The 17170-nt window shown below is 42.2% G+C and overlaps 1 protein-coding gene and 1 long non-coding RNA gene across 4 annotated transcripts in view; one reads left to right on the top strand and one right to left on the bottom strand.

The window, feature by feature from the left end:
• LOC118309655 (homeobox protein engrailed-1-B-like) overlaps positions 1-2412 on the top strand; it is a 3484-nt gene extending 1072 nt beyond the window's left edge. Inside the window, exon 2 of one of the 2 annotated variants that reach the window (XM_035632034.2) lies at positions 1816-2412. In XM_035632034.2, the coding sequence (XP_035487927.1) occupies positions 1816-2147 (332 nt within the window). In that variant the 3' untranslated portion in view covers positions 2148-2412. The remainder of the gene's footprint in view (positions 1-1815) is intronic. The other variant, XM_035632042.2, reaches the window with a different exon arrangement.
• Positions 1-17170, bottom strand: part of LOC118309733 — a 101505-nt gene that overhangs the window by 9584 nt on the left and 74751 nt on the right. For both annotated transcript variants that reach the window (XR_004793577.2, XR_007029905.1), the window contains exon 2: positions 2406-2572. This is a non-coding gene — a long non-coding RNA (uncharacterized LOC118309733). The remainder of the gene's footprint in view (positions 1-2405; positions 2573-17170) is intronic.

Raw genomic sequence — 17170 nt, 5'->3', positions numbered from 1 at the left:
CGGAATTAAAAATGATATTTCATATGGAATTAGGATGTCCGAGGGTCACTAAACACCCCAGGTAATTACTTTACATAATTAATTCATGTTTTTATATTTCTAACACACAAAGAAAGAAACATAAAGGCGTATTATTATGTATTATAACGTGTTAGTGTATTATATATATATATATATATATATATCGGGCATCAACTATTGACCTGTGCAACAAAATCAGCATCATTTTCACTGAAAGTCAAAATGTATTTTTATCACAACATGCTGAAATATTTTCTGTGATAAATAAAAATAACAGATAAATAATATTATAATATAACAGTCGTAGTAGTGTCGTGTGCAAACCGTTTTCTTTTTCTAGCGAAATCCCTCGTTAGACTTTTCTCTCTCCGCAAAGATCATCTGCTCCAAACTATAATTATGTGTAATATGAATAATATTAAGATGATAATAATGCTCTCATAGGCTTCCGCTCGGTTTGTCCTGCATATGCATTAAATGTCAGGTGTTGAAAACGTCAAAAGAAAAATCATATTAAACTATAATTACAATTACAACAATCTAAATTAATAATAACGGTGATTTTTTTTTAACATCCCAAATAAATTATACAAAATGAGTGTTGTCTTCTAACACACTGAGGATTCACCTCGGTGTCTCCCGGTGGTTTAACGTGACGTTATATTACTATGATATAGTAGTTAATATATATATTTTAGCATAATGCACAGCTACAGTAGGACAGAACATTTTCTTATAAATAGTAATAATAATAACAACCGCGCCAAACGGATTAAATACTATTGTGTTGTTGAAAAAACATTTTTTATCTCATAGTATCAATCGAGTTATGAATAATTATATGTTTATGTTGCATGTTGTGTTTATATCAGCTGAGCTGCTTCCTGTTACATCACTTGGTTTTAATGGAGTTTGTCATCATCATCATGTGGGTTGTTTTTTTTATTTTGAATTTCTTGGCTTCATGCTTCATATTTTTCTTTTAGCACCATATTATTTCCAGTCTCAATCTGCCCGTCGTGATGCGTTCACGGCGCGAAGCAGCGTCCTTAAATCACAGCTTCGTGTGCCTCCACATACCTGAACCTCATCACGGTGCATCACATGATCTCATGATTAGGAAACCTCAGTCCTGGCTGGATGGAGTTTTATTAATCATATCACAGAGTCTGCACGTGACCACAGCAACTTATTTATATTTCAAGTGCTGCTGCTTGTTTTGGCGCCACAACAAGTCACATGTCACAGGCCTGTTCATGTCAGTGATCTGCTGATTTATTCTTTTTTTTTTAAAATTTCTATTATTATTTATTTTCCCCCTAGAACAAATAATTATTTTTTCAATTTGTGACAGATTCACCACATATTTTCGGCCAAATGCTTATTTGTGTTTTCCTCCAAGTCAATATTAGTTGAATATTAAGTAATAACCAGGCCTTAATATGTGGCTCTGCAACCTATGGTGTAGAAAACATTCTTAAATGTATTCATCATAGGTTTAAAAGAAGAAAAAAAAATACAGTAATTCTCACGTTCCTTTTGTGCTTTTGACACAGTAATATTTAGTGATGTTGTAAATGATGTTGCAGTCCGTCTCATTGTTTGGCCTGATTTGTTCTCAGCGTGTCCATATTTAATATAGTGCACATTATAGGAGAGAGTGTGGTGACCTACATTCGATCACACTGATCACACGGCTCATCAGTGGATAAGTGCAGCAGCCTGGACGGGGAATATTTTTTTGTGTACGACTCACACTGGAGCAGTAGAATAAATTTTTTATTTCCATTGTTGTTTCCACGCCAGGCCCAAGGACACGGAAACTGAAAAAGAAGAAGAGCAGCAAGGAGGACAAGCGGCCGCGGACAGCGTTCACGGCCGAGCAGCTGCAGAGACTGAAAACAGAGTTCCAGGCCAACCGCTACATCACGGAGCAGCGGAGACAGTCGCTGGCGCAGGAGCTCAACCTGAACGAGTCGCAGATTAAAATCTGGTTCCAGAACAAGAGGGCCAAGATTAAAAAGGCCACCGGCTACAAGAACGGCCTGGCGCTGCAGCTCATGGCTCAAGGACTTTACAACCATTCGACCACCACGGTGCAGGAGGAGAAGGAGGACAGTGAATGAGCGGCCCGGGTCGTTTGCCTGCTCAGGGCCGCCGCCGCCACGGCCACGGCCGCCGCCGCCGCCACCTTGACTCTTTGTCTTTTGGAGCTAATGAGAAAGAAAAGAACTGCCGGTGGAGGGAAGCGCTATTTAAAAACACAGATTTCTGTTTATGGTAACAGTATATGGACATAATTATATAAATGAGCGATCGTTATTAAAGTTTATATAGCCACACAGTTATCAAGTTGTATACAGTATATTTAATTTCAGCCTCACCTCCTCCTCATCGTCGTCGTCTTCATCCCCTCCTGTTCTGTTCCCGCTGTTTTGTTTTTAGAACGTCTGATCTGCTCGATAGGTTCTCGTGCTCGCCTGTCCATCATATCTTCATCCACCACATCAGACTCAGACAAGCCAAAGATTTTAATATGTCCACATGTAGTCTGAAATAACAACAACAATAATAATAATAAAAAAAGGAGAACAGTAGATGGACGGGGCTAAAATATTCTTTCTTTCATTCTAATCACCTTTAAAGTGTTGAGAGGAGTTTTGTTTTAGGATTAAAAAAATTATTATTATTACTGCACATGAAGATGCATGGTTTTAACTGGACTTCCCAACATCCCAGAAACTAAGATAAAATAATCAGAATAGGAACATAAAATTCACATTCAAAGGAGAAAACCGTAATTAATAACAGGCTTTTAATTTATATTCAGACCATAAGTTTTCACCTATAATGCTCTTTACATTTTTACATTGATATTTGAGAAGAGACAGAAATAGAGAAATATAACACACACACACACACACACACACACACGACGCTACATGTTTCTCCACAAGGATAATATTTCGCCCATTAATCTTTTCTGGGCATTTACAAGATTTCACGTCTGTGCTGAGCCGAAGAAGAAGCAGAGTCACAGAGTCAGAGTCTCCTCTCCTGCGTCAGACGAGTTTGTTGTGTTTGGCCTGACGTGACCTCAGGTTCAGGTCCGACAGAGCCTGGCTGTGAACTCTGACATGGCGTGTGTGTGTGTGTGTGTGTGTGTGTGTGTGTGTGTGTGTGTGTGTGACGGGGCTCTGCGTATGTAGTGTGTGTGATAAGGGGAAAGTTATTTGCATCACGTAGCTGTTACATGGTGTGTTTTTGTTCAGCTGTTTTGGAGGGAGGACGTTGGAGAAGAGGAAATATACAACAACATTTACAAAACACTCACAACTTTAATTTTATTGGTGTCAAAAAAAATCCCTTTAATCTCCAGGCATGAGCAGGAATCATGCAAATATGATATTGCAGTTGTCGAATTTATGCTAATTAGCTGAGGATGGGATCTTTTATTGGGGAAACCCCTTTAATTATTTCCTTTGTGAAAATGTGATCAACATGTTTATACTCAACCACACTTCCCTTTTTCATCACTTTCCTAATTTCATGTTTTTATCCTTTTATTTTATATGTTCACGTATATCAGCCAAGTAAGTTCAATATAGTTTGTTTTTATATTAATTTAAATCACAGATTAAAAATATGGAGTCCCAAAAACATTCTTTCTCCAAATATCCTTCCTCATAGGTGATTGAGGCTCGAGGCCCTTTTTCAAAAAGCTTGCAGATTAATTGTCCAATATAATATAGTTCAGATTTAAATTTGCAGGTGAATTGAGTTTATTTCTGATTTCGTAATAAAGTGAATGGACGTCCGAGGAGGCGACACGCTGCTCTCAACAACCTGCACTGACTCGACCTGATTTCAAAGGGTTTCCTGTTTGTGATATACAACTGATCGCTGCTCGGATTATTTAATTAAGAGCTAACAAGCCTGCAGAGCTGTGCAGCGCAGCTCTTCACGGCCTCCGCGTTGCTTTTTAATTATTTCAAGTGCTGCTGCGTTTGTGTTCAGCTCTGCCTATAGAGCAGAGATTTAATAAGCGCATAAAAACACGAGCGAGTTAATAATTGATTTCAAGTGAAGACGACCAGGGACTTGCAGTCCGGGTGTAGGCCGCCTATTCCGCAGGTTTTTAATTAACATTCTGTTGTTTTTTTGCCTGTTTATGAAAACTACAATGTGCAAGTCTCAGCAGACGTTGCTGCAAAATTGCACAGAATTTAATTGTGAGGGGGGAAAAAAGGCTCAAGTTACAAAAAGTGAATCAGTCCAGATTATGGATGATTATTGTACGAGATGGTTCACACACTGATTGGCAGCAGAGCGTCGGTGCAGGTGAAACCGTCCGTCTTCTAAAAGTCAACTCGTTCTCCCCTGCAGCCACGGAAACCTCCTGGGCTCCTGCGAGCGGTTTCCAGGGGACCCACAGTGATAATGGCACAAATCTAACGTCGCCCCTTCACTTAAATATGTGGATGAATATTCATAGGACTTGATTTGAGTTTTGACATCAAGGCTAATTTAATGTAAATGTTATGAAATGAGTCTTGGATCAAATAAACTTTGCACCGAAGAGAATCTGCAGAAGCTCAAGACGAGTGATTTCAAAGCGTTATGTGTATTTTAAGAAAGAGGTTGTGATCATGTTTAGAAAACACACACACACACACACACACACACACACATTCTCCATCTGGGCTGCATGTGTGAGCGAGGTGAAGGGGCCTGCCTCTTCACGGTCAGCTAACCCTGCAGCTCTGATATTATAATGATAGTCGGATTCCCTGCTGTGAATGCGGAAGAGGGTCTTATGACAGTGTATTTAAAATTCATACAATTATGAAACAGCGAGAGGATTTCTCCCCCCCCCACCTTGTCATTTAGGAGGAAGCCGAGGGTTTATCTGTAAAACAAAGAAAAGCCGGGGATCGTTTGCATAGTTAGCACAGACTGCCTCGCAGGCACAATATGGATTTAATTTATATGCAAATGAAAGCAATAAAAGGAGAATACACACTGGAAATCTGGGCCGTTTAAAGGGGGCGACAGTTGGATTCAGAGGAAGAAGGAGAAGAAGAAGAAGCACGTGCACAATTTGAATCGCAACGGTGTTATATAATATTCAGGAGCTGCAGCAGGAGGCTTCACGTACATACAGGTTTATTATTATCAGAGTTACACTGATGAGGCAACACATGCTGCAGCAGCAAAGCAGACCACACACACACACACACACACACACACACACACACACACACACTACAAACAGAATTGCCTCCTATTTGCATGGCCTCAGAAAGTTGCCGGGGCACGGTGACCTTTTACACTTCACTGATGCTGTGGCGTTTTTTCCAAAACCTTTGATGGCTATTCTAAAAAAATTATTCTATTTCCATTTTCTGCTCCTTCATATTCTAATTTCACCAAATATTGAAGCTACATTTTCTTTATAACTAGATTTGATCAGTTACAAGACATTAGAGATGAAGATATTTTGTAATACACTCGGTAAAACTGCAAACATGACACTTTTTGTCCCAGAGGCAACTCAAATTAACAATAATACAATATTAATAGTACGATAAAACAATAATAATTGTGATAATGAATGACTCTGAATTATAGATGATACAATTATTATTACATTGTTCTAACATTTAATAATATAACCTTTTTAAAGGTCACTGCACAATGACACACGTCAGCATCAGCACGTGTTATTGAGGAAGAATTTAAATATTATAAAATGGGGGAAGAGTCATATTTGTCCTTTAAGCATTTACACTGTAATTTCAATGAGTCATTTCTGTCCTGTACAATAATGATAATAAAGGTATCAACGTTTCGTTGTGAGAGAAAGATGCAGCCTGTCACTCACACAGCAGAAAGAGGGGAATAACCCTCACACATCCATGCAAATGATGTGTTTTCAGAGGTGTTTATCTAGCGTGATACACACACTGATGGAAAATACACGTCAACACAACAAGTCAGAAGAGCTTTCAGGGGGAGACGAGCAACAACGACGGCTACAGAGACGAAGATGCGAGCGATGAAATGCACCCACGCAGAGATGAACAAGCAGGAGCCAAACATACACAGAGAGAGAGAGAGAGCGACAGAAGCCATTTAAAAGAGATTCTTAGATCACCGCCCTGTGACCAGGCTGCTGCTAAGTAGAGAAGTTTAGAGTCTTTTCTTTCCCAGCTGCTGCCTCCTCCTCCTCTCATCCCATTATGGCGGAGGAGGAGGAGGAGGAGGAGGAGGGGGGGGACAAAGAGAGAGGTGCTCCACGTCTCTTCTTTTTCAGCATTTTCTTTTTCCCCTTAAAATTACTGTAAATGCCAATTTGTCCGCGCCCCAGATTGCTCTTTGGGTTTTCGGCTGCGTACAGAATTGCTCAATTTTTCATGCCGAGGCTCAAACAGAAAACTGCAATAATCACACTGCAAGAAGCTCAGAGCTGATTCTTATCTATCGTGCAGCTCGATGATGCAACACACTGTATTCACTCAGAGTGGGAGCGTTTGCATGCATAAAGAAAAAACAACAATGCAGATTCTGCCTTTCAACTTTTTCTGAATTCTTTTCTTGTCTTTGGGCGGTTTGACTAAACAATAGGATGATAAGTGAAAACACAGGGCGTGAAGAAGCCTGGGGGAGTAGATGTGCACAAAGCGTCAGCTGGACGTCGAGGACTTCGATTGCAAGGACAAAAAAATTATAAGATTCATTTTTTTTTAGAGCTCTGACTCACAGATGAAAAGATTTTATACAAATAAGCCATGTGAAATACATATATTTACAATTAGCCTCATAGATTGAATAGAAAAACTTCTGTTCCTCTAGGAATCTGCATGTGTTTCTTCTTAGTATTCATAACTAAATCAAAACAATACATCATTTTATATCCAAAATATCATTTAAAATAATTTAACTTCACCAACCCACTATTAGAACATCAGTGTTTGTTCTGTCGCTCGCTGCTCAGCAGCTTTCACTTGATGCAGCTCTGACTTCAGCAGCAGTGTTTCAGTCTCTGTTGTAAAGAGTGTGAGTGTAGTTTGTATGGAGTTCACAGATTATCAAACTAGATTTACATTTGGTTTTCTGAAATTTTACATTTATCTGTCAGAATAATTCATCATAACAGACGGGAAGAAATAGATTCCAGTCACGTTTGAGCAGATATGCAATTCACGCGTTTTATGTTTGAATAGATTGTAAAATGCTGCTGAATCAATAATTAGGTTCTATTCATGATAAAGGATAAATTACAGATGTAACGGGAGGATGAAGAGGAAGTGTCGCTCGGTTTGAACTCTTGAGGGGGTCACGCCCTCTTTGCACTTGACTTGGGATAACATTAGCGCCGTGTGTGTGTGTGTGTGTGTGCGTGTGAGCGTTCAAAGAATCTTTCGGAATGATTTCCAAAGCGTTAAACCGAGTCGTTTTCTTTCAGGAGCAGGTTACACACGTACACCAAGATCAGTTCTCACCATGGGGAACTTCACTCATGACTTATTGTGGCCTGTCAACTGGACTACACACACACACACACACACACACACACACACACACACACACAGAGAGAGACAAAGGTGGCATTGAGAGGGAACCTCCCACAATGCAGCTGAGCGTCCAGGGGGCTCTCTGCTCCAACAGCCGCGATCTTACCGAGGTAAATCCAGATTACATGGAGGATATAAACAGTGCCACTTGTTTACTCGCCCCGTCAGGGGGTGGTGTGAGCTGGGTGGTGGAGGTGGAGGGCCGCATCACAAACACACGAGATATAATGCAAACTGCTGCTGTGGCCAAAAGTGAGGGAGACTTTGTTCACTTTTATTTGTACTTTTATTTCTATGGGAGTGTTTTTTAGTCAAAGTGTGTGATTTTTTACAAAGAAGATCCGGAACACGAGGATGTAATTTTCCAATATCCAGTGTGCCACTGCACTTAAGGACAGTTTCTGTGCTCTAATTAAAAAGCGAGCGTCAGTAAATGACAGTGTATCTCCAGCCACAGCTATGTGGCAGACAACACATCAGCTCAGACGACGAGTGAGCGTCTTGTAATGTGCTCGTCATGCAGGACGCTGATCGGGGAGAAAAAGTCTCTGAGGGCAAAACAACACGGAGGTGCGAAAAGAAAAACAAAGGAAACTGTTTTTTAATGCAAATCCAATGGGTTTTAGTTCAAAAATGAAAAAAGCAACTTTTAAAAAAGAACATATCTTTTGTTGGCATGTGAGAACTTCCTCACGTGATTTGAAAAAACCCAACATGCAATGATGTGTGGGTTGAACATTTCACACTCTTATTCTCATGATACAGGCGTGTGCACACACACACACACACACACACACAGAGAACAAAGGCAGGGACACCTGGGATTCCCCTGTTGCATGGGTGGTCACATGCACCTTTGCCTCGTCTTCATGCCTTCCACATGTGGAAGCACTTTGTCTTCCCACTGCCTCTCTCTCTCTCTCTCTCTCTCTCTCTCTCTCTCTCTCTCTCTCTCTCTCTCTCTCCGTGTGTGTGTGTGCGTGTGTGTACGCCTTCACTTGCTGAAACCAAAGCTGGGAAAATACGATGGCCATCGATGAGAATAGCAACCCCCCCCCCCCCGGGAACCATCACGCGTCAGACGAGGCCTCTGCTGTTGAAGCAGTGCACCTCAGCCGCTGTTTGTTGGAGGGGGATCGTCATGTTGGTCAACTGACCGGATTATCCAGGAAGACAGAGAGCACTGACTTCTGGTTGTTATTTGTGTCCTTACGTAGGTCCGTCTGGCTGCCTTCCCCTCTCACCCTCCGCCCACACTTCAAACGCAGACGCGCTCTCCTCCGTCTTTCATCGTGGCGGCCCAGAGGTGGCGAGAGGTGATGCAGGGAGGCGATTAGTCATATTCAATTTACATACGGCTGTCACGGGCTCCTCCGGGCTGGGCGCTGATGTCATCCCTGCGTGGGGCCCCCTGTGCGGCCCACCCGGTGGAGGGGAAGACTTCTTGCTGTCAGGATGGGGGGGGGGGGGATTAGAAAACACACTCTCCGATGGGAGCACTATCAAGTGGTATGATGGATGTGGTGCAGCTCTATAGTGTGCTGTTTGTATCTGTGTGTACAGTACGGTAGTGGCAAGCAGGCAAGTCATATTCAAATGATTTCATGTTAAAATATAATTGATTTTGACTTGTTTGACATTCACTAATGCTTTTTAAAAGAAGTCAACATGTGGGATGACTGTGACGTTACCATTTTCTCGTGGAATACCAACTGTACAGCATCCAAATGTTGTGTTTTTATGGTTTACATATTAAGCTGCGAGCATAACCGACCGTATGGGGGGGGGGGATGTCTGGTATCAACATTCATAGGCTCTACAGGGTTATGACACGCTCCAGCTACAAAACGACATCCATCTTCTTTTAAATGGAAAGAAATATGGACTTATATCTTTATTATTTATACTTCCTTACGAAAAACATGAGGGGAATTTAAATTTCAATTCAACTCGGTCATTGGCGACCACAGCGACATACAATACATTTTTACAAACATAAGTTTTTGTGTGTCAAAAATAATGGGTTCTGGTTCAACAAGTTTAGTGTTAAATCACACACACACACACACACACACACACACACACACACACACACACACACACACACACACACACACACACACACACTGTGTAGAGGAGGGTGGTGGACTCCTCCAGCTATAACACAAGTATCCGCTCCACCATGGCTCTCAAGTCCTCCAGGGGTCAAGAGCCGACTAAGAGCCGACTAAGAGCCGACTAGGAGCCGACTAGGAGCCGACTAAGAGCCGACTAAGAGCCGACTAGGAGCCGACTAGGAGCCGACTAGGAGCCGACTAAGAGCCGACTAAGAGCCGACTAGGAGCCGACTAGGAGCCGACTAGGAGCCGACTAGGAGCCGACTAGGAGCCGACTAAGAGCCGACTAAGAGCCGACTAGGAGCCGACTAGGAGCCGACTAAGAGCCGACTAAGAGCCGACTAGGAGCCGACTAGGAGCCGACTAGGAGCCGACTAGGAGCCGACTAGGAGCCGACTAAGAGCCGACTAGGAGCCGACTAGGAGCCGACAGTCCATTCTTCTGCCGGCTGCTCAGAGAAAGCCGTGGAGCTCGTGTGCAGCTTCATGGTGAAGAGCCACTGGCAGGCGTCCAGAGGAGGAAGTCAAAGTTATTTATGAAGCCCCGCTCGACAGAAGAGATTCCCATATTCAGCGAGTCTGTCTGCTCCGCCGGTGACGACCAATCCACTTTGCTGGACAATGTGCTGGACAACTGGGTTCAAGTATCTCGAGCGCCGTGAGGGCCTTCGCTGGGGTGGCGCACTTAAACGTTAACGCCATTCCATCCTTATCATCTTTGATCCATGGTCACACACACACACACACACACACACACACACACACACACTGAGGCCAGAAGTTCAGGTTACCGGGGCAACTCATCTCTGGATCTGGCGGGCAGAATGCGAGAGCGTGAATAACTGTTTCAGCACACAGCTGGCCCAGTGTGTGGTCCGCGACATGCCATCTGACGCATAACTCTGGTGCTGTCCGTCTGGATGTGTGTGTGTTTGACGTCAGCCTCTCAGTGCGCATGTGTTTCATCTTCATCATCCGGGCTTCCTGTCATGTATGAGCGCGGTCGGTGTCTATGCAGCTACGGCTCGTCCCGCTACGACTTTTTAAAAAAGGTACACGATAACGTTATTCTTTTGGGCACTGTTGTATTCAGGTGACATTTTTTCTTCACGTGAAAGTTGCAACGTAACTGTGTACGTGAGCACTTGATCGTTTGATTTGAATAATTATAGTTAGGACTTTAATATAACTCACTTCTTCATAAATATTGAGCTAAAAAATACCTTTGTTGGGATATTTTTAGCACAAAATTAATCATCACCCACGAGGCTGATTGGTCGATATTAGCTTATGAGACAAATCAGTATAAGTTCATGAGACAGCCAATAAGAACAAATATGACATAAACAATATTACTGTGTTTGTTCTATTTCTCTCGACTACAATATATTATCTAATCTTTTTGCTGGTTCCCGCTTTCTTGACTCTGAGGATTTGCTGCTTTTATGATTATTATTAAAAAACTAATTATCTTTTGGAGTTTTGCTAAGACAAATAAACATTAGAAAACTGGATTCTAGGAAACAGTGATGGAACATTTCTGACATTTTACAAACTAAATGACAACTTCAGGAATGTAGGAAGTACGGCTATTATTGTACTTTGTATGGCAACTAATAAAACAACTCAAAAACAGGTTGGTTTTACGCTTAATATAAATAAATATGAAATATACTCATACTACATTTTCCTGTAACTGTTCATCTCAACTGCTACAAAGTTTGGATGATTCTGTCAGTTCATGTTGGACTTTTAATCACAACCGCTGCACAAATACCGTCGGACTTTCCTGCTGTAAACAGAGATCGAACAGTCGTATCAATATATATATATATATATATATATATATATATATATATATATATATATATATATATATATGAATATCGGCGTGTGTTCCTCCTCTTGCTATCAGGTGTGAGGTGAACACCTGCAGGTTGACTGTGGCGAATCAAAGGGGTGAAAGGTCAAACGTGCTCCGTGGTGGACATGTTCCACTGAAAGATAATAAACACAGATATAGAAGAAGAAGAAGAAGAAGAAGAAGAAGAAGAAGAAGAAGCTCTACTTTGTCAAGTAAATTTGTTTTCTTTTCACCTCCGCCTGCTCCTGTCTATTAAACTCTGTATTCAAGAAATTATCAGGAGCAGATGGACGCGGGACAAAAACAAACATCAGAGAGAAGGAAGGAATGAGAGGGAGAGAGAGAGAGAGAGAGAGAGAGGAGCATAAGGGAGCTGAAGTCCTGCGTTTCCCGTCAAAGTGTGGAGATGAACCGCAGATGTTTGTGGACAGAAGATGAGCCGTCACTAACAGCTGGTCGGGGATCAGGTTTGTGTCCGTGCGTGGACGACCCCCTGCAGCGCTCCAGTGGGCTGCAGACCAGACGCGAGGAAAAAACATAACGACATATCACAAGGAAAAAAGTGAACGGGTTGTTTTGGGCGGGACACGTTTCAAGTTACGAAAATCATAAGAGAGAAAAGCAATTGTTGTCGTTCATGTTGGAAATTGATGTTAAATTGCTCGTCGTCACCGCCCACAAAGGAAAAGGGCCGCCGCCCGCCGCGTCACACAAGACCTGACAACAACACTCGAGGCTCAGCAGCAGCTAAGTGCAGTGCCAGCAGAAAAAGAAAAAAGAAAAACAACAACTTCTCCCCAGCGTTATGACAAGCGTGCGGTGGAGACCCGTCACCGACGAGGAGTTTACATGTCATCGTTTGGAGAACGCCGGCCATTTTCTGGTTGCCGGGTGGGAATGTGTGTGTGTGTGTGTGTGTGTGTGTGTGTGCGCGCGCACGCGTTATTTTCCCACGTCTCCGCAGGAATTCTCCAAATACAGACCTCAGAGCGGCGTGCAGCTCCGTCCACTGCGGCATTCGGGACTCTGTCTCTTTCTGTTTGAGTCAAACGGTGAAAAATAACTGAGGACATGTGGGGGACACATGATACACGCCTTGTTGGGTGCGTGTGGGCACTGGCTGCATTTCCAGTTCGAGCCACGTCGAGTGTAGTCAAGTTCGTCAGAGGAAGAACTCTGCAATACGACAATGTACGGCGCGAGTATTACGATGGAGAATGTACTCAGACGTGGACTGATGTACTATCACACACTGTGCTGAGGCTGCAGCCGACGATTATTGTCATTATGGATTATTTTGTGCTTCCCAGAACCCAGCAAGACGTTCTGCTTTGTTCACACACTCAAAATATTCACTTCACTGTCAAAGAGGAGCAAAGAAACCAGAATATATTTACATTTATGAAGCTGAAATCAGAGGAGTTGGCCTTTTTTTCCCCATAAAAAACTATCAAATCGATTAATGGCATTTTAAAAATAGTTGTGCATTAATTTTCCAGTCGATTAACTGAGTAATTGTTGCAGTTCTATACTGTGCCACTGTGTTAAACAGCGTTGCATCAGTGTGTAAGATGCATTTCACAGTTTGTAGCTGGTTGTGTTTAATTAACTGATTCGCAACCGAGGGTTTGGCACAAAAGTAGAAAAAACTGTGTTCTGCTCCACTTATTCTGAACGTTTCTCTTTAAACAAAGTGAAATATCGAATCATTAGACTTCTTCCAGCCTCAGAATCATGAAAGGAGGTGTGACACGATCTGCGTTCAAGAGGTTCTAATGATAAGAGTGGAGAGAAAAGCAAACGCACAGTGTACAGGATGCCATCAGCCATCAGCCGCCACAGTGAGGAGGTGATGATCTGCTGCAACGCACCAGCGACATGTGAGGAGCAGACGAGTCACGTTCGCAGCCGGTCGGCCAAGTGTCCCGACGGAGACTCCTGGAAACTTCCCTTCGCCAGTGACAAAAGAGCGCTAGCATGCGAGGCCGACATTCGGAGCCACATTTTGCATTTGTTTTCAGAGATCCTCTTTCTCGGTCAGAGCTTTGTTGGAAGACAGATGTGCAAAGCCACAGTTTTTCATTACAGTGTTAAGTCGGGCCACATTTTGTCTTCTTTGGAGTTTTCGCCCCCTCTCGGTGCCGACCGAGCCCAGACACAGATCAGAGGAGCAGATCAGGCAAGAGAGCTTTAATATTTCACAGAGAAAATGTTAAATTCCAATATTATATCTAAGTTACACTTCAGAGAAAATTGCTGAAAAAGTTAAGTTTGTTCAGCTTAAAGTTATCAATTGTCCTGTTAACTTTAAGTTGAACAAACTTAATTCATTTGTGTGTGTTACCTTTTGAAGTAATGCTTTTGAGTTGGTAAACTATTTTTTCCGGTGTATTTCAGTTTTCAGAAAGCAATAAAAACCAAGTGTAACAACACATTATTATTATTATATATTCTGTGAGTTTGAAATGCTCCCTAAAGCGACCTTACTGTACATACAAACATAATGTGTAAAGTATTTTGAATTCAGCGGCGTTGTTATTCATAGTGAAAATGGAAACTCTACTGCGTTGATTATATTTTTGGGTTATTTGATTTTCGCCTTTCTTAATTTTTCTGTCACGATCCATAACCTCGTCTCGTCCACGATGCTCCGCCATGATTCTCGCCCTGCTCGCACTCAACTACATGTCAATACAGCGCCAGCGGGTGACAGGGTCACGTTCGCTCTATGATATTAGCCATTTAGCCATAAACGACATATCATAGAATATCATTTAAAAGAAAAAAAGCTTTTGCAATTGGCAAAAACTTTGTGTAAGGTTAAGTTGCAATAAAAAGAGAACAAACACGTACTTCCGCATGTACACACACACACACACACACACACACACACACACACTCTCTCTCTAATCAATCCACCATTATCTATGCAAACTCCCTGGAATGCTCGATGGGAGAAAGCTTGCCGATTGTTTTTCCATTAAGTAATATTACTGCAACACATACAGCCGCAGGTCGATGCGCTGCTCATTACGGCTGCGGGCTGATAATAATTAACCACTAATGTGTGTAGAACCAGGCCCCCCGACGGGCCCGGCGCTGGAGCGGGCCGCTCCCCGAGGACCAGAACGCAGCCGCTCGCGTCGACTGTTTTTATTTGGCTCGCTCGCTTCGCAGGAGAAACTAAAACAGGCCCCACAGACTCCGAGTGGCTCAGACGGGCGGATTAAAGAGACCAGTGATTGGAGGTGAGTGTGTGTTTGTGTTGAATCTCCCGTCGCGTCGCACTTGCAGGTTAATTTTCTTGTTGAAAGTGCTGCCTCAAACACAACTGGGGGAAAAAAAATCACTGTTCCACTTTTTCTTTAAATATAAAGAACAGGTAACTTAACATGTATAATAGTTAAATCATATATTAAAGCCTTAATAGTTTTCCAGGTAGTGAAAAAAAGAGTCAACACTCTTTTTATCTAATTATAAATATTAATATGTCATTGATAATAGTGTTAAGAAACAAAGCTATTCATAAATGGTCAAAAGCTTCTCATCTTCTCTGCATCATAAAGAGTAATATGTTACTAAAAGGTAAAGTCGGCTTTTTAAAGTGCAATTTTTTTTAAAGTTTCCTATTGTCTAATGAGAAATTAGCAAATGTTTGTATGTTAAATTGTGAAATACAGTTGACAAAATGTTTTCCAGTAACTTAAAGCTGAAAACAAAAAGTCCAGAGTTGTAAATGTTAATAATTTCAGGAGGTCAGGGGTCAAGGGTCCCATAAAGAGCTTAAAGTGTGCAGAACTGAAGGATATGAATATGTCCTTATTAATAACTTATACCTGATAAATTATATCAATAAAGGTTCATCATAAAAACTGAAAAGTTTTATCAGCAAGTGGTGTGAAAATTACAAATAGAGTTAAAGCCAGATTAATTGAAATATGTGGGTAAAGAGATCAGTTCATCTGTTAACTAACTACAGCACATGTACTGTACAAGTGAAGACGTGATCTTAGCTATAATGGAGGAGGAAGGTTGTTTGAGTAAGACTAGATTAAGTTTGTCCATAATTTACACGACTCCGCCTGCAGAGGAACCACAAGTGGAACGAGAGGCAGTTGGTCAAAGACAACAACAAGTTGATTCCCTGTAGGCGAAGATCTGGCAGAGCCAGATGTTCACGAGCCTCAGTCGACCAGGACCAGTCTCCGTCCGCCCGTCTGTCCGTGAGTGTGTGTGTGTGTGTGTGTGTGTGTGTGTGTGTGAGAGAGAGAGAGAGAGGCGTTTCCTTACGTCCTGGCCAGATGTTGCTGATCCTTGCCCCTCCACAGAGAGACGTTCATACAGCTTTAAAGAATTATGAAACCGATTGAGTCGATCCCACTGGGCAAATTTGGTCCGCCATTAAAAGTTCACAAATTTTTACTTTGCCAGTGGGTGGTATTTGATTTGACTTCACTTTTACACCTACCGTGTTTGGTCTACACCTTCTGTTCAGTTTAGTCTGAAAACCAAAATAACAGGTGTGAAAGTTTCCTCGGACCAACGGAGCAAAATCGAGTCGGACCAAAACAGGCGGTCTCGTTCCGGATCCAACTGATCCATGGATCGGCTTCATCCATATCTATAGTTCCAACCGTTTACTGCCATGAATTCCACGTTTACTAGAAGTGCAATAAAAATTGCTTGACCTCCGTATTCATGACATATTGGCCAGTAGCTCTCGGTTGAAAAGATGTTTGTATATGGAATATGAAGTCAGAGGCGGATTAGTGTAAAGTCTGGGGAAACAAGCTATATCTTGTTGTTTAATGGGCTTTAGGACAACTATAACCACCTGCCTCCACTGTTCATGATCAGCTATATTTGTCATATTTACCACACTAGACATGAGATATCAATCTTTTCTTTGGATAAAACATAAATTTTGTATTATAAAAAGGGAAAAGGGAAAAGGCCAATGACGGCGCTGCTTATTATTCCCGTGAGGATCAATTAGAAGAAAGGGCAGTCAAAATGCAGCTAATTGAAATAATATTGGAATTGAACGGCGGTGATTGAAGTGCTGATTGGATGAAGTCGACAAGCAGGTGATCCGTCGATTCTTTAACGATGACTGACTACGTGACAAATGGAGCATTTCAGAATGTTTTAATTGTGTTCGAAACCTATTAAAAGACTAAAGACTGGAACAAAGTACAGATGAGATCATATATACATATATATGTATATATATATATATACTACAGATGAAATAATGAAGTGTTTGTTTTTATCTTCCTGTGTTTTCCTTCGTATATCATCACACCCAGATATGTGTGTGTTTATGGTGTGTTTATGTGTGTGTGTGTGTGTGTGTGTTGTTGCTCCATGTGTGTGTTCCGTGCCGGCGTGGGGATCCATCTGTGTCAGGTTAACCCGCCAGGAGCCTCTCTCAGCAGGTAGTCCTGCAGGGCCTAAATCATCTGGACGGCCAGGAGCGTGAAATCCTTCCAGGCCGGGACAGATGTCTCTCCGCTCAGCCCGACTCAGCCTTCGGCGACCTCACGGACCTTTAAAGACCTCTGGTGCAGACGCTGGCTCCCACAACGCAGA

The sequence above is a fragment of the Scophthalmus maximus genome, chromosome 1 (assembly GCF_022379125.1).
Source record: "Scophthalmus maximus strain ysfricsl-2021 chromosome 1, ASM2237912v1, whole genome shotgun sequence".
NCBI lineage: Eukaryota > Metazoa > Chordata > Actinopteri > Pleuronectiformes > Scophthalmidae > Scophthalmus > Scophthalmus maximus.
This window is presented reverse-complemented; position numbering and strand designations above follow the sequence as displayed.